The sequence below is a fragment of the Contarinia nasturtii genome, unplaced genomic scaffold, assembly GCF_009176525.2.
Source record: "Contarinia nasturtii isolate CC-2019 unplaced genomic scaffold, AAFC_CNas_1.1 Cnas_scaffold_1964, whole genome shotgun sequence".
Lineage (NCBI taxonomy): Eukaryota > Metazoa > Arthropoda > Insecta > Diptera > Cecidomyiidae > Contarinia > Contarinia nasturtii.
This window is the reverse complement of record NW_022199294.1, coordinates 601,221-624,464: the sequence shown is the minus strand read 5'-3', so window position 1 is coordinate 624,464 and position 23,244 is coordinate 601,221. Positions and strand designations below refer to the sequence as shown.

The 23,244-nt window shown below is 33.9% G+C and overlaps 5 protein-coding genes across 6 annotated transcripts; 3 read left to right on the top strand and 2 right to left on the bottom strand.

The window, feature by feature from the left end:
• The first annotated feature begins 720 nt into the window (after positions 1-720).
• On the top strand, positions 721-8,467 carry LOC116347571 (proton channel OtopLc-like). 2 transcript variants are annotated; one of them, XM_031778220.1, is made up of 11 exons: positions 721-805; positions 5,404-5,721; positions 5,914-5,997; positions 6,087-6,304; positions 6,423-6,566; positions 6,764-6,873; positions 6,936-6,977; positions 7,052-7,142; positions 7,201-7,423; positions 7,486-7,643; positions 7,739-8,467. In XM_031778220.1, exons 2-11 carry the CDS (start codon positions 5,408-5,410, stop codon positions 8,404-8,406), a joined length of 2,052 nt encoding a protein of 683 aa, XP_031634080.1. In that variant the 5' UTR covers positions 721-805; positions 5,404-5,407; the 3' UTR covers positions 8,407-8,467. The 2 variants fall into 2 exon arrangements, with proteins under 2 accessions (XP_031634080.1, XP_031634079.1); XM_031778219.1 differs by lacking the exon at positions 721-805 and adding an exon at positions 2,407-2,827.
• A 275-nt stretch (positions 8,468-8,742) lies between these two features.
• On the top strand, positions 8,743-9,769 carry LOC116347560 (RING-box protein 1A). Its single transcript, XM_031778198.1, has 4 exons — positions 8,743-8,953; positions 9,086-9,113; positions 9,334-9,455; positions 9,552-9,769. Exons 1-4 carry the CDS (start codon positions 8,873-8,875, stop codon positions 9,648-9,650), a joined length of 330 nt encoding a protein of 109 aa, XP_031634058.1. The 5' UTR covers positions 8,743-8,872; the 3' UTR covers positions 9,651-9,769.
• Positions 9,770-9,845: 76 nt separating this feature from the next.
• LOC116347650 lies at positions 9,846-10,379 on the bottom strand. The gene is made up of 2 exons (XM_031778339.1): positions 10,155-10,379; positions 9,846-10,063 (listed from the first exon to the last, which is right to left on the bottom strand). Exons 1-2 carry the CDS (start codon positions 10,337-10,339, stop codon positions 9,883-9,885), a joined length of 366 nt encoding a protein of 121 aa, XP_031634199.1. The 5' UTR covers positions 10,340-10,379; the 3' UTR covers positions 9,846-9,882.
• Positions 10,380-13,492: 3,113 nt separating this feature from the next.
• On the top strand, positions 13,493-23,125 carry LOC116347515. Its single transcript, XM_031778111.1, has 8 exons — positions 13,493-13,592; positions 13,958-14,334; positions 14,403-15,246; positions 15,316-16,904; positions 19,943-20,035; positions 20,121-22,456; positions 22,544-22,769; positions 22,838-23,125. The coding sequence occupies exons 1-8, from the start codon at positions 13,508-13,510 to the stop codon at positions 23,048-23,050; spliced, it is 5,763 nt and encodes a 1,920-aa protein (XP_031633971.1). The 5' UTR covers positions 13,493-13,507; the 3' UTR covers positions 23,051-23,125.
• On the bottom strand, positions 18,772-19,746 carry LOC116347522. The gene is made up of 2 exons (XM_031778119.1): positions 19,568-19,746; positions 18,772-19,492 (listed from the first exon to the last, which is right to left on the bottom strand). Exons 1-2 carry the CDS (start codon positions 19,635-19,637, stop codon positions 18,981-18,983), a joined length of 582 nt encoding a protein of 193 aa, XP_031633979.1. The 5' UTR covers positions 19,638-19,746; the 3' UTR covers positions 18,772-18,980.
• Positions 23,126-23,244: the final 119 nt, after the last annotated feature.

The following is a 23,244-nucleotide window of genomic DNA, read 5'->3' as shown; positions in this document are numbered from 1 at the left end:
ATTGTTTGATATTGACTTTATTTATACTGATTTATACGTACACATCACACCCCAGAAGTGATCTTTCTTCATCTCGCATCAATTTTCGGCTAATTGTAATAATTTCAAGTGCACACAGAATAGCCAATTCAAAGCAAATTTGCAATGTCTGTAGAATTGATTAAACAGTGCCGAAGAAATAATCAAAAGTGTGAACATACGGGAAGAATTAAAGTAAATTATATTCACATAAATGTTTAGAAAATTCATTGTCGATATTCTTCTAATATCGAAACACAACGATTCTAATTGTGTAGATGAGAATGAAAATTACTTCAAATGTGCTCTCACTTATCGACATTTCTGTGGCGGAGAGTAGGAGGTGAGAGTTCTCAAATCATTCTCATTCGCACCTACACACAGTAATTCTTCTTCGCCACATCTTTTGCTAAAGATTTTGTCGAAATAGATTAAATTCAAAAAAAAAAATCTCGACAATGCAACTGATTGGCACCTTTATTTATATCAAACGCGCAAAAAATTTCATAATGGCTTTAATATGTAATTCTTATATGATACATGTGATTTTCGTGAAATTCTTGAATTATTACCATGTGACTGTGCATTAGCAATCAGTGTTTTTATTCTGTGTCGTGATTTGAAGTTTTGAAAAATTGCAATTGAAATGAATGGTGTGACTGAGAATGCCGAAAAAAAAAACAAATATAATGCGAAAACGAATTCAAATTGCGCGTCGAATAGAACGAAAAGTCGATTTAATTAAAAGTGATTTCATTTGGTTTGGAGCAGGCTTAAGGCTTTCAAGGTGACACATTTATCAAATGATTTGCATTTGATTTTACAACACCGACTTCTCATGTTTCGAATAGATTTCACTCATTTCTGTTGCTATTTTCATTGGGCCTGACAATATTAATTTATAATACTCTCGAACCAACCATATCTGCTACTTCAATTTTATACTATTTACAAGATGCTTTGGTAATCATTTGAATAGGCACAAGTATCCAAATGAATGGAGTCATGTGAAAAGTGTCATTAAGTGCAGAGACAACGACTGATAAGATATGATAAAGACCAAATAACAATCGAGCGAAAATTCCTTGTTTGATTTGCTGGTGTCAAGTTTATGTATGATTATTATATTTTTTTTGTCTCTTTGTTCGGCTCACGTGAGACTCAAAAGTCGTGTAAATTGTGTCATATGTCAATTATTATGTTATTCGATTGAGTATGAGCTTAAAATAGCGAAACCGAGATAAAACAAAATGTGGATGGCTGCAAAAAAAAAGACATCAACACATCAACAAACTTGAAATATTTTTCATCTTTTGAGTGCAAATGCGACAATTGTACTTGAAATTCCAAGCGCTTGTTACGCACGCACGCCAAACAAATCGAAACATCTGAGAATGTAACACATTTCATGACAATTACATTTCGAGTCGGACAAATTTATTCAACGCATAATTAGTTGCACACACAAAGATTTAAACAGCCCATTAAATCAATCATCGCAGATCATTTCCCATGAGATGATGTTCGTTTTCAGTCCAAGGAATTTCCTTTCTAAGCAATCATATACGCATACAATATGAACAGAACGGGCAAGAGGCAGAGAGACCGAGAAAATGAGAGAGAAAGAGAAAGAGTGAGAAGGAGAGTGAGGTAGAAATAAAACACTAACGTTCCAACTTAAAATGTCTGCTTTTACGATACAATGATTATTCATTAACTTTGCCGAAACCCATTTCCATAATTTCGGAGTCTAATCAACGCCCTGATCTGCTATTATGTAATTTGTGTTTACAATGTAAAAATGTACACACAATAATATACACAACGAATGTGCGTTGATTGGAGACAATTTGAATCGATTCTTTTTTTTTGCATCTCAAAGTTTGAGACTCTAAAAAAATCTCAAACGAAAAAAATAAATGATAAACAAAAACAAAATTGATACAATATCATTGACAACGGAGCGCAGCGAACATTTAAAAAATGCATATACACATGATGAATTGCGTAGTCGAAAGCAAAAAACACACTATAGTGCTAAATCGGATGTTCATTCGTTAGCTATGTAGCTTGACTCTGTACACAGAGGTTAACTCTGCGTCTCTTTTTAATCGATCAATTTGTATCGTTCCATTCGATAAACTACATTTTATTAGTGCTTTATATATTTTGCGCACATACTAAAGTATAAGTGCATTTAAAAGTGCGTTTAATGCAAAAACTAGTAAAAAAACACGGTGCAACGCACAGTTTGAACCTGTTTAAAAGAGAGACGAAACAAAAAAAAGCAAACATCGTACACAGATTGAAATTGAGATTCAAGTGTGTGGCTCATTCAAATGAAGTAATACGTGTGTTTGCCAGTAATATCGCACGCGTTCGCTAAATAGCTCGTATCGTTCGCGAAGCGCATTCAAAACATTGATTCTCAAGTGCTTATTTTACAATCTTCAATATATTCATGGATTCTCGAACGTTATTGTATTTGATTTTCCCGACGAGCATCTTTGCCAGGATTTTAACAACCTGATAATCTGAATGTGAAAAACAAGAAACGCTACTTTCTACAGAATACAAAAAAAATCCCAGTTCCCTCAACGAAATTGAAAATCAGTTCAGAAAAAAGATGAAATATGAGTGCTTTCGATTGGTGTTTTAAATGGAAAAAAGTTAAAGTTTCATTGTAATCAAACACAAACAAAACTCCCGCATTTTTTTTTTATATGAACATCTCTCTGGACAGCAACAGCTGCACAAAATACACCATGAGAAACCAAAACAGTCATGATCGTAAATTTAAACATATCAGGTAATTCAGTTTGAATGACAAATTGAATTTAAAATTCAATTTTACAAGAGCAAAGTTAGTTGCCATAAATTATAAGCAGTCTATTGGAAATGAATCGTTGTTTTTTTTTTCGTTAAAAAAGTGGAATTACTTTTAATAATGTTGCATCTATTAGTACAGAACAATTGATATTGAAATTATGTTTGACATCAAGACCATCGAAAATTCAGCTTTAATTTATGTTCATAATGACTTTTGATGAAATCGAGAAAAAAATAAACAAACAATCGGATAATGCATATAATACGTCAAACAAAGGAGCAAAAAATATTGGATTTGATGCTATCCGAAAATATTGTTAAACAACACCTATAATGTGTTTGTAAACACCAGTATAAATACATGCACCAATGCAGATCTCAATACATTGATAAAATGTATGGTGGACATGTTCGCGAATCCAATCCAATTTTCATTTTCAGCCATTAGTGGTGTTTTTCATCTTGATTTGCCCACGTAATGCATAATTAAATATACATTCAATAGCGCTACCGTTTTAAAGTTAATGAAAAATCAAGTGATCAAAAACTGAAAACAACAGATAAAAGACGTTTATGAAAAACGACTTCAGAAAATCCATGGGCAAAAGTCGAATGTGAAAAAAAAACTGGCATTTAAATTGCGTATGTAACGTGATCAATTAAAAAAATCTATTCATTTTGATACAAGCTTGACTATGTAGAACAATTTCGGTGCCGTATTTGCGATACTATTGTTTGTATAAAGTGATTGCGACTGTTCCATGAAATGGCACAAGATAATCTTCTATAAATCGTTGACATTATAAAAGTTGACGCGGCAAATACATTTTATTGCTTCACCTCAAAAGCCTTTCTCTCGTCGAGCCATAAAATGTGAATTCGATTGTTCCTAATAACACATAATAAAAACAACACATACACTTCGCTGACAATTTTTTTTTCTTCGGTCTAAACCACTGTCATTAAACACTCCATTTGTGTTATTTACAATAATTTATACAAGGGTATGTGTATGTGTGTGTGTGTTTGAGTTTGAACGTGTGCGTTGGATAATAAATAATCTTTTGATAATTGGAAGTTTTTGACTTGACGCCAACAATTACGCGTATTTAATATTGTTATTTATTATTTCATCACTATTACCGACGTTGCCACCGTGGTCGCCGTACATGCTTTCAATTCACCGATCGGGCTCTTATGAGACTCAAACTAATTGAATTTGACAATGGCATTGTATTGGTATTTTGTAGGCTAGTTTTTGCAGTTTTACAACATTTTTGCCGATATTGCACCGTTTATTTGTTGTTGTTCCAAAGTTTAAGTTGTTCAACAACTTGTTCTTCTGTTGTTCTTAAGACATATATCACCTTTATGAATATACATTTTTAAACAATATTCCATTTATTAATATTTAAATAACAAAGATAAATGCCGATATCTAACTCAAACAACTTTTTTTTTTCTTGGCTTTTGCGTGTAAATAAATTTAAATATATTTCATGTTTGAAGAAAATTCGTTAGCTCTTCATGGGAATATTAACAATTTCAATTTTAAACTATATGATCACAAAGTATATTGTTCTGGGTGTTTTTGGTAAATAGATTTTACCCAAAAGCAATACGAAAATGAAATTAAGAACAACTTTCATTATCTATCATAGATAACTTATGAAAAGATACAAAACCGATTTGATGGAATTTTTGCGAAACATCATTACCATTTCTTCGAAAAATGTATCGAATGTATTTTTTCCACTCTTGACAATTAAATGTGGGTTGTGATAAAAATAAATGCACCCTCGTGCAATTAAATTTAAAATTAACACAATGATATCTATATTACTCAATCATAATCATGTTTAATAAGAGTCAAGATGATTTGAAAGTAGACTCAACTCTAATTATAAATGCAAAGTGAAATTCATGTATTCGTTATTGAGCGAAATAATTTGTTGTACAAAGATTATCGTGTCTGTTTTTTCTTCACTTGAAATATGTCTTATTTAAAGAGATTAAAATTCGTAACTGACATTTTGTTTGTCAAATAAATATGCTCAGGTGAGCATTACTCACCATTGAATATCAACAGAATAAACAGAAAGTCATTGTAAATGCGATCAAAATTGAGACGATTGAGTGGTTAAAGTCAATAAAATGAACGCTAATAGATCATATAATATAATAATAAACCCATTCAATAGCATACTTGAATAAAGCTAATTTCTCACGTGACTTAGCAAATGTCTTAAAATCGATTGCAAAGTGATCGCCACACACCAACGTAAGCAGTTCGTATACATTTTTACCGTTAATCTTTGGTACGCACAAAAAATGTGGAGTCAATCGCGACCTACAGTAAACAAAAACCGTAATAGCTACATTACAAGTGGTGTGGTGGTATTTTAAAAGGCGGCGTAGTAGGTGCTCGACATTACAAACGAGCGAAAAAAAAATTCAGTTATGTTTTGGATATTGAAATGTTCGGTCGAACGTTCAGTCATCAGTGGCAATTGATTTTTGTGGGTTATTGTTGAATTTTTTTTCATTCGATCACAGGGAAATGCCTTCGCAACGCCTTGCACGAGTGTCAGAAATAAATGAAGAAGGCAGCGAAAATGAAGCGGATGACAGTGCTTTGGATCCAAAGAATAAAAATCGTGCCAATCGAAATTCAAATCAATTGCACGTAACCATTAATACAAAACCCGAAGAAATTGATTGTGATGGGAATAGTTCACAGCACAGCAATGGAACAACTGGATCAAATCGACGGCCATCAGTTTTAATACAAGAAATTCTATCAACAAGAAGGCCATCGGCTATTATGGCTGCAATTCGATCACCAAAACAATTTGTTAATCGTTACCGAAGAGAGTATGTGCTTTTTTACTTAACACATTTCATTATAGAAATTCGAACAGTGAGACATTTTGTGGGATCATCTTAAAATTCAAGACTTTAATTGGTTTGTTAAATTTACCAAGTGTTTCTCAAAGCATCTCAGTCTGTTCGAATTTTATTACGTTGCATGAAAACATCTCATTTCTTCTTACTATTTAAATCTAGATCAACATCATTTGATAATATGCCTGATACGCAGATAAACGAAAATGCATTACTGTCGATGAAAAAAAATCGACGATTTGGAGAGTAGGTATATAATGGTGCATTTTTTATTTTAGTTTGAAAAAAATCAAAAAAAAATTAAACATTTTTTTTGTGCATTCATAATATTTCAGTGATGCATTGAGCTCAGCCTTATCCGCTCTTTATGCAAAAATTATAGTCATAGTTGGAATAGCGTTGCCAGTCACAGAAGTGTTAACATCGCGAATTCCCTCCTTCGTGTATCAGTCATTTTACGTATATCTGTATATAGTTAGCATACTGTTTGTGATCTTTGTTTATTCAGCACATATGCGCACGCGAGCTGTTCTCTCTCTCATTAAAACTTATCGTAAGTTTTTCTATTCACATTTTCCACCACAACAATTGCAACAGGATAAAACTTCAGTTTTGTCGTTTGTATCGACAGTGAATTGATGTAGTTTTGACTTTTTTTTTCACTTTTTTAGATGAAAAAACGAATAATGATTATTCGGTGAAAAAACGAACAACACATTTTGGTAGTTTCTACTTGAGAGTTGGGGCTATATCCTTTGGAATTGGAACGATGGTTTATACTGGCCTCGAAATTGGACAATATTTCGAATTGAATCGTATGTATATTTTGAATGTTTTTTTTTTTAAACGAACGTAGTTTTTGGAAAATGATTTTTTCCCCACGAATTTTTTCCATGCAAAAATCCAGAATTTTTGAAGAAAAATATGTTCACAAAATCTTTGTGATTTTGAATCGTTTTTGTGTGATTTTGTGGTTGGCATTCAATATAAAAGTGACCATTTGTATTAATAGGTGATGCCAATTGTACAACATTTATGATGGCTGTCACCCCAATTGCTCGCATGCTTTTATCAATTATTCAAATGCAATTTATATTTCTGAATACAACTGATTTAGATATGGTGAGTGGAAAGGCAAACCGGTCATTTGAAATGGTAAAAATGTTCTTTCTTTTAAATTCCAGGGGCGACACAAAGTGGTTTCAAGATTCGGTTTGATGCATATGGTTTGTATATTTTAATTAATCAATATGAGTGCATGATTTAAGAGCCTTTTGCGTATTCACTGTTCGAACCTTAGGTGGCTACCAACTTATGCGAATGGCTTTACGTATTGGTAGAAGAGACAAAGCATGAAATTCATCACTTCCAACACATTATCGGAAAGACAAGTAGGTATTATTGTCCAATTAGCAAAATAAATTAATACCATTGATTTGATATTTCTAGTGAATGTGACGCCGTTGCCATCGTTTGGATCTTATCCACAATTGAATGTTGGAAACGAGGGTTTGAAAACAGTAACGCACATTCCTGGTGAATCAGAACGCATGTTAACAAAACGACACAGCGATATCGATACTGATTGTAGCGAATCAACGATAATGACAACACTTATACACGATGCATCTCCCTTTTTGTTTCCCTGCACGATCGAGTATTCGCTCATATGGTAAGAATGTGATGCTAATTTTAAAATTAAATGCCATTTAAATTTTGCTTGGAAATTTGTAGCGCCGTCATTCTGTATGAAATGTGGAAAAATGTAAAAAGTATACCGAACATTGAACGTCATCGTCGCAATTCGGTCAAACCAAACGTGATGCCACAACAAGTGAGCGCCCATCAATTTTCCGTCGATTGCTCGAGAGCGCACCGCGGAATGTTTGGAGGTATAATTTTCAAGTTATTCGTGTCATGTATGATAATAACATGCTTATTTCCTTGTGTTATGTATTTTCACGCTGGTTTTCTTCTCTCTTCAAAGGGATCATGGTGATAGTATTGACAATTATCTGTTTGATTATGTATTTTGTGCTTCGTGACGTTCCCGATTATGAAAAAACCGCCATCGGCGAAGTTGTTTACTGCGAAATGATTTTATATGTATTGACAACGTTGGCCGTTCTATCGGCCGTATTTACAATGCGCGATTTGAAATTTTTACGAAAAACAAACGATCACCATGGCAGCACGGTTGCATTGGATTGTACATTATTGGTGTTGGCTCAAACCGGTGTTTATTTGTACGGTTCATTTAGCATAATTGGCTGTTATTTTGCAATGCTTGATGATGTGAGTGGAAGCGCCGAAGGATTGTTAGCAGAAATGTTATGCTTAATGCAAACATCGTTGCAAACGTTATTCATTCTGAATGCCAGTTGGCGAAGATGCAAAGGATCACAACAGAATCGAAATAAGCCGGGCAGAGAAATGGTCACATTCTTACTGGTGGCAAATATGTCACTTTGGTTCATATTTACATTGATCAAAAGTCGTGCCGGCTTCCGACCAACACATTTGGACTTTTACGGCGTGTGGGCATGGACGGTTATTACCCACGCAACAATGCCACTCGCCATTTTTTATCGCTTTCATTCCAGCATTTGTTTATTCGAAATTTGGAAATCAGTATACAAAACGAAAGAACATTAAAGACAACCCCAATACAATTAAGCAAATCGAGTTTTATTTTTCACACACATTCAAAACAACAAAAAAGCACATTGTTCAATTGCATTTTTCGAAATAATAAATACTAAAAAAAATAATCAAATTGAGTTTTATATGCAACAAAAAATCTTATTTAAGAAACAGAAGTTGGCGGTATAAAAATTAAAAAGTGCGGTTATAACAGTGGTGTCGCTAGTTGTAAGTTACCCGTATAATTACAGCATACACATGTATGTGTATCATTAGGCGACTACAATAAACTGTCATTACCAATACAAACTGAAGACATTGGAGCTGTACGGTCTACATAGAGTAAGTCGTGTTTCTCACTTTGTGTTCAACATTCAATGGTTTCGGTTTGATACAAAAAAATTGATTTTTTTTTGTTATTCAACAATTTTAGTTTTAAATTTCAAAGTTTTCCAAGTTAAAAATATCTACGGCAAAAATGGAAGTTGATGAAGATGATATTGAACAGCCAAGCAGCAGCGACAACAAGGCAACCAAAAAGCGTTTCGAAGTAAAAAAGGTAAGATGAAATTCAACTATTTTGTTCTTCCATTTTCAGCAAAAAATGCATAAAAATTGATAATTTTGTGCTTCATATTTACAAAAAAATAACTCTGTCTAATTAAAAATTGTGTTGTTTTTGTCTTTACAGTGGAGTGCCGTTGCATTGTGGGCCTGGGGTATGTATCAATAACTTTTTTTTATCCACAAATGTATAAACAGTGGCTTTGTTTTAATTTCTGTGCGTCATTACTAATGACTTTCGTAAATCACATAACCTCAATGTTGAACATTGTAGCCATATACATAAATAACTCGTTATTGTTGTATTTTGTTGCAATCATCTTGCTTGTATGTGCTTTTGACTAATAAAATCCGTTTTTTCGCTTATTTTTCTAGACATTGTCGTTGATAATTGTGCCATTTGCCGAAATCACATCATGGACTTATGTATCGAATGTCAAGCAAATCAGGCGTCGGTTACAAGTGAAGAATGCACAGTTGCTTGGGGTGTTTGTAATGTAAGTTTACATCGACTTTTTTTACACTTTAAACATTTTTTTTTTTTCAAATATTCAATGGAATTTATAAAACAATTTTTTTTTTCATTTGTTTAGCATGCATTCCATTTCCACTGCATTTCACGTTGGTTGAAGACACGTCAAGTGTGCCCATTAGACAATCGAGAGTGGGAATTCCAAAAATACGGTCACTAGAGCAACAACGACGACACGGCTACCATTTTTTTTTCATGTGTTTTATCAACAACAAAAACACTCTCAATGCAACACCTCAAATTGAGAAAATTATGAAAAAATTAAGATAAAATTATAAGGAAAAAAAAAACAATAAATCAGCGTTTTATGCAAAAAAATTAAAATAAATACACAAAAATTCTTTTTAGTGAATAATTCGAAGGTGTTTTTTATTTTAGCTTGGCTTACAAAATCAATAATAAATTTTCGGATAGTAATTTATAAGCCAACTGAATGGATAACGTTCGCCAGTGAAACCATCAATAACGCCAAAAATATAAGCCGTCACAAAGAACAAGGGGACAATAATACCAATGAAACCATTTCGAATCAATGATCTCAGCTTTGAATTGCGATTTTTTGGTGCAAATGACCTGGAAAAAAGACAACAAACAAGCTACTGATTAACGGCACTTCTGCTGCTAATTATCTTAAACGAAATAAATACAGTATAATGAAACTAACATGTATCGATCGAGCGACCTATCCTCTCGCCGCTTCAATACCGAACGCTCTCGGGTTTTTATTGGTCGATCTTCTTTTCCATGGCCTTTCGTTTCTTTTGAAAGATTTTCAATCATTTCCACATTTTCTTTGTTCAAAAAGTTTTTCAATTGTTTGGCGAGACTTCGACAATTATTTCGACTCATTTTTTTAACTTGATGATTTCTAACGACAAATCAAATATCAATGGTGACTTGTTTTCATATTTTTGACAACGACAAATTTTTCTGGATATTTTCAACGAAAATTCGTTGTTTGCCATGCATTTGAATTGTATTTATTTTGAGGCGCCCCCATTTTAAAAGTCTTTATGGTTTCGAATGAGATGTATCAATACCAGAACAATGAATTGATTTATTAAATTGAAATTCTCTTTGAAAAACAGCAAAATATGCTATTTTTGTTTGAATAAAAAAACATGTCTTCATTTTAATCGATTTATTTTTTATAAAACACTAGATTTTTGTTTATTTATACTTTTGAAATATGGCTCAATTTTGGCTACTCTGACGATGCCATGGTCTCTTGACTCAAGTAGTTATAACAGCACGCAAAAACATTTTCGCTTCGATTTTGGTTTAACTACGCTTTTTCTACAAAAAAAATATAGAAGTAAATCATGAGACGAAAATTTCGATTCAGAAAATAAAAATACAGTAAAAAAACACTAACATGGATTCATTAGCCACTGAATGGTTTTCTGGTTCGGCGTTATGTATCTCTTTTTCAAGTTCTTCAACCATTGCATGTTTTTCTTTTTCCAAAAAAATCCTTAGTTCTTTTATGCGAGTGTGAAACATTTTATTCAACTATTTATTCAATTTTGCGTTTTGGATCAAATGACAACTAAAATATCAATGTTGATTCCTTAAATTTGTGTCTTTTTATGCATTTTGTATTCAGCATTCATTTAAAAATCATAGAAGGCCAGTATTTTCATTTTATGTATATGAACTTGAATCGGGCGTCTCCACATATGTGAGTGATTAGAAGACTTTGTACTCTTTTTTTGCATCAAATCCATATACATTTGAGTGCTTTAATATTATTACCTGAATAATTTTGCATTGACTTAGACAAAAAAGAACGAAATAAAAATATGAATCTATATTTTTTCCGTGGAACATAAATCGGTTCGTTTGAATTCCACGAATAGCATCTTTCGTTGAAATTGTTATAAAGGCCTTAAACTGACAGTTGGCAAGTAGCAGGATGTTTTGTGGCTATAAAATCGAAGACATTTGCTTATAACAGAACCACGCACACTTGCACAATTTGACTAAAGTAACGAAGAGAACCAATCGAACAAGCGGGACAGAGATAACTTGTCAGTTTATACAAAGCAGTAGCTCACTCGTACACATCGTTGTTGTATCGATTTTATTTTATATGTGCATTCGATTCACTTTTCTGTAGAAACAAATCGTAAAATTCTCTATTTTTTTAAAAAATAAAATTTAAAAATATAGTAATTTACCGTAAATACGATAAAAAGGGAGCAGATTTTTTTCAATGAAATTTACTAGTGAATAAAATATTTTAAAAATTCAACATAAAGTTCATATTCGAGGAATACAGTGACAAAGAAAAGTTAAAGCAGTGATATATATATTTATTATATGTATATATGAAAAAAAAAGATCCAAAGGAGAATAGGAGAGAATTTCGAAGAGATACGCACCGCATACAACACACGTAAACGATACCTAAGCCACATACACACTCACACACGCTCGCTTTCTCGCTCACGCTCTCTGCATACATATTACAATGGTCACAAGCACGGAACATTTATGGCAGTACCAATCGGAGAAATGAAAAATTATCGAAAGCGGCCATTAAAGCGTCGTTCGTCAGATAAAAGAAAAAAATCGTCTCGATACATTTGTAAAATTGAATTATTGTGATGCTGTTCTAACGATTTAAGGTAAAAATTGAAACTGCTGCCTACATTACAATTTAGGCGAATGATTTTGATCATGAACTTTACATATTCAGTGTGGCATTTAATTTAGACGAGAGAGAGAAAAAAAAATACTCAAAAATGATATCCATCTATCACATAATCAAGGACAAACTCGTTTCTATTATCAAACTTATGTTGTTCAATTGAAACAAGATATGAACACATTTATCATTGCCTATCTTTTTTTTTTTTGAAAATTTCCACGAATTGTGTGATATACCACATATTCAGTTTTACTGATATGCTTAATCGAACCTGTCTCACACAGCAATGTCGTAAGAAATAAATGTCACATTTGCCACATATCATCGTCACAAGCCAATGTCTGAATCAAATCAACTGTGAATATGCTTTTTGAAAAGAAAAAAAAAAATAAATTTAAACATTTTTTTATATTTTTCGCAAAAAAAATTCTCTCTCTCGCTCTTTTTCGCATATAAATGTGCGACATTGTTCATTTATAATGCTATATTTATAACACAAAAACGATGATTGTGTTTGCGCAATAGATCGCATTTGGTTCGGAAGAGAAAAGAAAATTGAAACGAATGTGCAAAAGTGGAAGAAGTATGTTTTTTTTTTAAATAAATCGATCGAAAATTAAAATACGATGAGTGTTAGCAATTATGAGATAAGTTTCATAAATAAATTCTTGAAAGTGGCATTGATAAAGCATATAGTGGACCTATGATTTCATTGTGACGGTGTGATTAGCAAACGAGTGAGATAGCTACAATATAGTTTAAGTTCATTTTTATTGCTATGCTTAGTTCATTAAATGTCTACACAATTGTACAAAAGAGACAACTGTATGCATACAACTGTTTTCGTACGATTTATGAAGGAAAAAACGGTGTATATCGCATAGCACATAGACTTCGTTAACATACCAACAACAATGCTCCAACAGCAGCAATGCCACACACGCCAAAGACAATGGGCAAAGATATGACTGTAAATGCACATATATATATATATGTATATAAGTTTGGCAAAAATATATTGGAATTCGATTCGGTGGAAGAGCACTGCAACTGTGCATTGCTGTTGAAGTGGCACATTCATTGAAATAAACCAACACACTACTAACGCTTCCATTCAATTCTATGTGTTATTCTCTGCGAGAGAATTTCTCTCTGTCTCTTTCGTGTCCGCTCTCTCTCTCGATGTTCAGCTCGTGGATTTCAATTAGTTTCTCATTTGAACAAATGTCAAAGCAGGCAATGAATTTGGAATCATTCTTAAAATATCGTCGAAATGTGTGAGGCTATTAATTGGTGATTCAGTACGTGAATTTAGATGTATTTTCATTTGTGATTCAATTGCGATATTTAGGTGTTGCTCAGTGATGATCAAAAAATTTTTTTTTCAATGTTTCGTTCATAAATTAGATATTGAATACATTTCACACGAAACAACGATTCAAGTACACGGTGTGATTTTAATGCATTTTGATATACAGTGATGATTTCATTAGAATTGTTTTTACATTTATACACTGATGCATAGCTCGATGAATGAGATGATACAATTAAATGAATATTGTGTGCGTTTGCCATATGATCGAACACGCTGATATGTAGATTCACACATGCGGCACTCTATTGATCGAAAGCTTCATTCACCCATACACTTGCAAAAAAAAAAACGTGAACCAAAAAAAAAAAATTGTTGAAAATCATATGCCAAAAGAATGAATGATATTTGTAAAGTGGAGTTGCCCACTTTATTTTCATTCAATCACAACTTTGTGTTAAAGTTTATTGACAAATTGATTTTTTTTTTCTCTTTTTTCCAGAAACTAAAATAACTATGGTGGTTGACTCTGGTGCACGACACCGTCATCCACCATCGGCTTCAATGAGTACACATCAACATCAAAATAACCACAGCAAAATGCAAGCAACTGGTATGACACCAAAAGAACTGTCGGAAAATGATGACCATGCCACATCACTTGTACTCGATCCATATTTGGGCTTTACAACACACAAAATGAACATTAAATATCGACCGCTGAAAGCGAACACAACCGAATTAAAAAACATTGTTGCCGAATTCATTCAAACACAAGACTATGAAAAAGCGTATCAGAAAATTATGAAAGGCGAATGGATGCCCCGTCACATTAAAATGAATAAAAATAAATTGGCGCAACAACGTTTGCAACAACATGTAAATATTACATAAAATTTCCTGGTAATTGTTCAATCGAATTAAATATCGATTTGGTTTCATTTCAGATATATCGGTATTTGCGTGTTTTTAGTCGTGAGTCGGGATTTATGATTGAAGGTTGTTATCGATATTCACTGGAAGATCAAAAGGGAGCCAAAATATCAGCAACACGTCGTTGGGAGAAAAATGATAAAATCGAATGTTTGGTTGGATGCATTGCCGAATTAACCGAGGAAGAGGAACGTGCATTATTGCATCCGGGCAAAAATGATTTTTCCGTAATGTACAGTTGCCGAAAGAATTGTGCTCAACTTTGGCTCGGACCGGCTGCTTATATAAATCATGATTGTCGAGCGAATTGTAAATTCGTTGCAACCGGACGGGATACGGCTTGTGTTAAGGTATTACGTGACATTGAAGTTGGTGAAGAGATAACATGCTTTTATGGTGAGGATTTTTTCGGCGATAACAATAGCTATTGTGAATGCGAAACGTGTGAACGACGCGGTACTGGTGCCTTTGCATCGAGAAATATAAGCATGAGCACGATGAGCGATGATAGTAATGCTAGTTCAAGTTTAAAAACGATCGCCGGCAACAGTCAAAGTACAGTTGGTACAACCGGAAATTATCGATTACGTGAAACGGACAATCGAATCAATCGTATAAAAAATAAAAACAAGAATGCAATACAAAGCGGAAATATGAGCGTCGGGACAAGTAATCGTGCAGATAATGATAAACTTATGACACCACTTACACTTAAGGAACTTCGGCAAAAAGGACTAACGAAGTACGATGCCGAAATGATAATTGCACAACAGAACCCAAATGTGTTCAATAAATATTCACAGATGACATCTGTGGATGCATCCAAAAATCTCGATGCAAATAGTAAAATAAAAAATGGTGAGTTTGGCATTATATTCGTTGCACTTCATTAAACTAATACAAAAAATATTTGTTTATTTATAATAGATGGTAGCCAAACGAAAAGCACTGATGAAACAGCGAAGAATCGTACGCCTTTATCGAGACGAAGAAGTAAACGAATTGTATCGTCGGAAAGTGGTGTTGGTACGGTTGAATCAACATCACCGGCCGGCCAATCGACAAAGGCAAGCAGTTCAAGCAATTCACCGGCTGTGAAAATTAAAAAATCACCAGCTATGTCTTTGCGTGAAAGACGTTTCAAACGGCGTGAGGCTACAAAAAACTTAAACGATGGCGGTGTTGCTGCAACAAAGGCAATCAGTTCAAATCCAGACACGGAGGCTAATGATAGCATTGCATACAATCAGAACCATGATGGCGCTTCATCGTCACAGAACTTATGCTCAGACCATGAACTGAGCAACGGAGTAGCGGTTGCGTTGCAGACCGAAACCACTCCGACCAAAAATCGATCTAATACCATAAATCACTGCCGACAAAATTTATCTGCGAAAATCTGTGATTTAACCAAAAGAGATGATGTTTTCATTCATGATACAAGCAAAACATGTTCAACCATCACACCAAAATCGAATGGTATCGTTAAGTCATCGTCGATGCCATCATCATCGTTGACCAATGGATTAATACCGAGACGATCACGTAAAGGGATTCCACATAAATTGGACATCACAAACGGGTTCGATGATTCGGACGTTGAGCTTCCTAGCGGTGTAATCGAAACCGATTTAAAACTACCTCCACCAAATACAGCTCAACAAACGTCAATCAATGGCATTGTAAATGGAACAATTGCCAGAAAACGAAAAATATCGAAAAGCGTAAGTGAATCGGAGAGTACGTCGTCTTGGGAGAATAAAGCACCACCCGATGCACAGTGTTTGAGCACGAAAAATACAAACAGTGCCATTGTTTTGCAACCAGAGCATGCATTGATGAAAACACCCGAAAGACGGTTAAAACTAACTTTACGCATGAAACGAAGTCCAATGTTAGATGATCTTATTGAATCTGGAACGAATTTGAGTGATGGCAGCGGTAATAGTGCATATAATACACATTATGCACCCGAATATGAAGTGTTTCGTGTTGAAGGGCTACTTGATAATTCGGATGATGATTCATTTGACGCAACGTCACCATCAAAACAACAACAAAAACGTAAGAAACGACACAAAACAAAGGCGAAAAGTCATCGGCATCGCCACCGAAAACAACAGTCACAACAACATCGCCAATACGATAACATGGAACAAACTAGTTCAGAAGATCAATCAGAGCGCAGTAATCATTTGCATTTTAATCATTCATCACATGGAAAACATAGTCATGAACCGAACGAATACCACAATCATGAGAAAATGCATTTAGATAAAATGCAATACAACAATAGTGATAACAGTGAAATTCACAATGGCATTCGACATTTGAATAGTAACTGTAATAATTGTAGTGATCATTGTAACTCGCATATTCTACAAAAAACTTCACCTCATACACAGCCAATGAAACGTCTACGGTTAATTTTCGGTAATGAATCACATACTATTGACATTCCACCAATAACGACACAGTCGTCAAATACAACAACATCAACTAGACTCATTCCAACCTAAAACCAACATCAAAATCCATCATCATCAACAACATCATCATCATCGTCATCACCATCATCATAACACCACTTGTGATCGGTTTGCTTTCAATCGGACACCGTTTGAAACAAACTCCCAATGAGGCATCCACACACAGAGCAAGAGTAAATGCACGTTAGCTATTGCAAACTCAATTCAATATTTAAATTGAAATAAAAATAGTTGTCAATCTGTGGTGGTGTCTTGATTGTAAGTCTTGAAAATGATGTATTCACGATACGAACCAAAAAATGATCGACCCACCAGCTAAAAATGTCATGAGTGAACTCAACGAAATCAAAATCGCAAAACTAGATATGAGGACATATATATATATATATTAGCAAATTTAAACACTTTATTTCCTTACACAAAAAATTCAAATTGCATGAATTCGTTCTAATATCTTAATTGTTTGAATCGAAACGTTTAAGAAATAATGCGAATAAAATATAATAAATTTTTAGTTGAACTGAACAACATAAAATTGCAACCGATGTACTACAGCAGTCCATTATTTAACCATTTTGTTCAATTTAAGTTATTCACTTCTCTTTTATTTTGCCTTAGCTATTCATATCATTCAAATTCAATAGTATAAATTTAATTTACCGATCATATATATACTTATGTATAATTCGTAATTGATGATGTATATAAATAATTCTATGATTCAAATTGCAAGCAAAAAAAAGCAAAACAAGAAAATGTGTTCGACTGTTATGAATAATAATAATAATAATGTATAACATGAATTAATCGAAAAGTAAAGGTAAATAAAAAAAATGATGAAGAAAAATTGTTAATGTAAAAAAATAATAAAGAAAAAATTGTAAAATTAGATTCTGAATATGATTATTTTATTTACTTTCTTGGATTTTATAAAAAAAAAATTAAGAAAAATTAGTTTGATCATTTTATATCTAAATATTAGATTCTACTGCTATTTTTTATTCATCTGATGATTTGATGCTTCATTTTTTATGAATATTTCCGCGGAAGTAAATCGGATGACCCAGGATGAAGATTTCAAGCATCATTAACGTCATCGACACATTTCATTGGAGATAGAGAGAGTGAGAGAAAGGTAGAAAATTGTAATCCTTGTTTGCACGCTCGCTTAGATCCAGCTATTGGGGAGCTATCCTATCCCAAAAAGAATGTATGGTGCAAATCATTCAACAAAGTATACAAGCAATCTCATACAAAGTACAAAAAGAACAGCAGCTATCACTAAACATAAGCAAAACAAAAAATTATATTGCAAAAGAAAAGAAAAGAAAGAAAACAATAGAACACACCATTGTGAATTCGAATTCGAACCGAACATAAACGGTATATTTTCAATTTTAAACAATTGAACATAAACCTGAACGAACATGAACAGAAAATTCTTCTATTTCAAACCATTTGAACTGATCATAAATGAACATAAACAAACGACGTGATTTTTAAACGGTTCAATTATTACAAATTTTGTTAAATTGCTTTAGTTTCATAGTAAATTTACAAAAACGTCATATATTCATAATTTGTAGAATTACTATAAAATGTATAAAATAATAATTTGTAAATTTACTATGAATCTCCGTAGTAATTTAAAAAAAAAACGTTGAGTGCAAATATATTTGTGTAAACGGTTTGAACGTTTCAAATGAACGTAAACCGAACGCGAACCGAACATGAACAAATGAAAGAAATTGAACTTGAACATAAACGAACAAGAACGCAATATTTTCAATTGTGAACATGTTGAACCGAATCTGAATGAACACGAACATGAAAATATATTTTTTTCCGAACATGAACTGCTCAGTTTGTGGAAAATAATAAAAAATATGTAAAATCAGATTCTGAATATGATTCTTTTATTTGCTTGATTGGGTTTCATAAAAAATTATTTAAGATAACTTAGATGGATCATTTATATCTAAAGCACGATGGTAATAAGCAACGTTGAGAGCACCAGACAACCATAAAGAAGTTGCTGCGTTGCTCCTTTGTCATTATCGTCATGCTTTGTTTATATCTAATCATTCGATTCTAACGCTGGTTTTATTCATCCGATTTGATGCCACATTCATGCAGCATCTGAACTACCTTTTCAACAACGTCACTGTTTAAATTAGTGTCGGTAAAATTATTGTCGAACATATCGCACATGCTCATGTCAATTTCCGATTCTTCAATCAATCCGCTGCTATCATACATTTCCAATTCTTTTTGCAGATAATTCATCATGATTGCTTGTTGTTTGTACACCAGATCAAGTTCGGCTATTTCCAATTTGCACTTATTTTCGTACTCATCCATTTCGGGTGTATTTTGAAGAAAATTTTCACCAACCGGTACGCTTGGGGGAATTGTGAATACTTTATCAATGTATGAATTTGCTCGCAGTAAAAGTTTCACCGTCTCCGGTTTGATCAATTTCATAGCGTCTTTTTCTGCAAACGATTTGATATTGTTTGCCGTTTCCACCGTAAATTCCTTTTGCGCGGAGCTAATAACATCGTTGGAAAATTTTTCAATCATTTTTTTACAATGCAAACGAAACATCGTCTCATCTGAAGGGAAGAAACATTGAATATATAGAAACCATTGACAATGACATGTATACAAAAAAAAATGTGGTTACTTACATTGATTTTTCAGCTCTTCCAAAGTGAATTCATAAAATTCAAATTCGGTATCAATTTTTTCCATATCCATTTTGTGACCAATTATGATTCTAAACGAGAAAATAAATAAATTTGCACTTTTATTTCGATGAAAAATATTCGGAATGCGATGTGTGTTGTGTAGAGCGTCTGTTTGGGTATATTGTGTTGTGTTTAAATTTGAAATGTCAACGGACGATTCACACAAACGTCAAACCATGCGTACAACTCACGCTATAATTCACCACGCACGCATTGTGTCACTTTGACATTTCCACATTGTTTGGATTTATTTCTACTGCACGTGTTGTGTATTCATTGCAAAAACGTTCAACATAATGTTAATTTTTTAACTAGAACTCAAATCATTGTTACCAAAAATTGATCATTTTGTGTGGAATTACCAAAAGAAATATGTCACGTTTAATTGTAAAGAATTTACCGAATGGCGTAAGTAAAATTCATTTTGATTTTTTTTCTACGTAAAATTGCCTTCTTGACTTGAGCATATGCTCATTTTTTATTATTTTTTTAGCTCACTGAGAATCGTTTGAGGGAAATTTTCGGCAAGAAGGGCCACATCACTGATGTACAATTGAAATTTACAAAAGATGGAAAATTCCGAAAATTCGGTTTTGTTGGATACCAATCGGAACAAGTTGCCAGCGAAGCAAGAGACTTTTTCAACAACACTTGCATTGACACGAGCCGAATAAATGTGGAAATTTGCGCTGCATTGGGAGCTGAAACAAAGCCGCAGGCATGGAGTAAATACGCAAAAGATAGTTCAACATATAAAAAATTGCACGGCATTGAGGAGGACGACGAGATAAAGACCAAGGAGACGCTCGCCGAAAAGGAGAAGAAGAAAAACAAGAACGACAGATTGGATGAGATTTTTGGCGAGCATAAGAAAGATCCGAAATTCATAGAATTTATGAAAGTGCACGGGAAAGGAAACGATATTTGGAATAACGATCTTGGATTAGTTGAGCAAACCGAAGACGACATCATAGGTAAAAGTAAACAATCCACTACTGCTGAAAATGAGGATGATAGTGGTGATGATGGTGAAAGTGAGGCGGCCGACGAAGGAGAGGATGAAGAGGAATCAGTAAAGTTGGCAGATCAGTCTATCAGTGACTTGGAATATTTGAAATCGTTGAAAAGTAAAACAACAACTAAAACCGACACAAAAGCCAGTGCAAAAGAGATGAAAGTAACTGATCTCTTCACCATTAAAATTCGTGAAATTCCATTTAAGATTAAACGTAAAGATATCGTTAAATTTTTCAAACCCGTTAAAGCGTTCTCAATCCGCTTGCCGACGCGTGATCATGGTTTTTGCTATGTTGGATTCAAAACCGAAAAAGAATTTAACAAAGCAATGCTCAAAAACCGTAGTTTCTTGAATGGCAAACAAGTGACGCTAATCGATTTCACGGAGAAAAATAAGGAGTCAGCATTACGAAAAGAGAATCCGGATAACGTAAACGGGGAAAAAGGTTCAAAAAATCCAAAATGGGCAAAACAAGAGGAAGCTCTAAAGAATGAAGAAGACATCAGTGAATCGGGTCGCATATTTTTCCGAAACTTGAGTTATACGGTTAACGAAGAGCAATTGCAAGAGCTATTTGAAAAATATGGCCCAGTAACTGAGGTGAATTTACCCATTGATCCTGTTACACGAAAAATTAAAGGATTTGGCACCGTTACGTTTGTGATGCCAGAGCATGCCATTCAGGCCTTCTCCGAACTCGATGGGTCCACGTTTCATGGGCGATTATTGCACTTGATTCCGGCCAAAGCCAAAGATGACGATGAAAACGTGAATACAGAAGGTTTGTCGTTCAAGCAAAAGAAAGAGTTGGAAATGAAAAAAGCTGCAGGTTCAGCACATAATTGGAATACATTGTTTTTGGGAGCAAATGCTGTGGCAAATACATTGGCAAAGAGTTATCAAACGACTAAAGAGCAAATTCTTGATACAGCGACCGGTGGTAGTAGTGCAGCCGTTCGATTGGCACTCGGTGAAACCGAATTAATCATTGAAATGCGCAAATTCCTCGAAGCAAATGATGTCGTTTTAGATGCATTCAATCAAGCGCCGAAAAAACGATCGAAAACTGTTATTTTGGTTAAAAATTTACCAGCAGACACACAGATCACGGATATTCAGCCATTATTTGCTAAATTCGGGTTATTAGGCCGTATCGTTTTGCCACCCAGTGGAATTACAGCAATCGTCGAATTTCTAGACTCAAGCGAAGCGAAAAAGGCTTTTTCAAAACTTGCCTATACCAAATTCAAGAACTTGCCACTTTATTTGGAATGGGCGCCAGACAATACATTCAAAAGTGCTGCCACGAAAGCAATGGAAGTTGATATCATTAAAAATGACGTCGAGAAAATGGAAAATGTTACAGCGAAAAACTCGAAACCGAATCCATTCTCAAAGGGAGATAAAAACGGGCGGAATGTCAAAGCACATAAAGTGGAAGATGAAGTATTTGAAAATTATGTGGTCAATGATATAGCAGAGAAATCAACATCACAAGAGCAAGCAGCTGATGAGGAAAGTGACATTGAAGATATTCAACCAGAGCCAAATACTACGTTGTTCTTGAGAAATTTGAAATTTTCCACACAAGTCGAAACTCTGCGAGAGCATTTCAGACACATTGGTAAAATTTATCACGTTCAAGTTGCGATGAAAAAAGATCCGGAAAATCCACAGAACAAAATTCCACTGGGCTATGGATTTATTCAATTCAGACAAAAAGCATCGGCGGAAAAAGCGTTGAAAACAATGCAAACGACTTTGATCGATGGAAATTCGGTTGAGTTGAAGAGAAGCGATCGAACACTACAGTGAGTATACTTTTTTTTATATTGAATTTTGGCTTTTGTCTTTTAATGATTTTAATAATTAATGATGTAAAATTGTTTTGTTTTCAGAATTGAAACCCAAACGAATCGCAGGTCAGCAAAGGCATTAAAACAAACTGGATCAAAGATTTTGGTTCGCAATATTCCGTTCCAAGCTAAATCCAATGAAGTACGAGAATTGTTCAAGGCATTTGGTGAATTGAAATCGTTACGAATCCCGAAGAAAATGACACCCGGCGAAGATGCTCACAGAGGATTTGGATTCGTTGACTTTAATTCAAAGTCCGATGCAAAGGTATGCTAGCATTTAACATGGAACTCTGATCTTGTTTACTTACTCGTTTATTTATTCGGTGATTTCAGAGAGCATTCGATGCATTGAGCCACAGTACTCACTTGTACGGTCGACGGTTGGTATTGGAGTGGGCTGCACCAGACGATGGAATCGATGAGCTACGAAAAAGAACAGCCGAACATTTTCATGCATCACAATCAGATGGGAAACGCAGCAGGAAAGGCGTATTTGATGCTAGTAATGTTACAAAATTCGCTGAAAATAGCGGTGACGAAGAATAGATTGTTTATATGTGTATATTTGGAATATATACATTTTTAAAAATTTAAAGAAATACATTTTTATTTAAAGCAAAATCACATGTTCTTTTCATTCAGGAATGGTTACACAACCGTTGTGTAAGTTGGCTCGGGAGAAGTCAAGTTGATAAATATCTATCTGATGATCTAGTTTCAGTATGTGATCAGACGGTGAA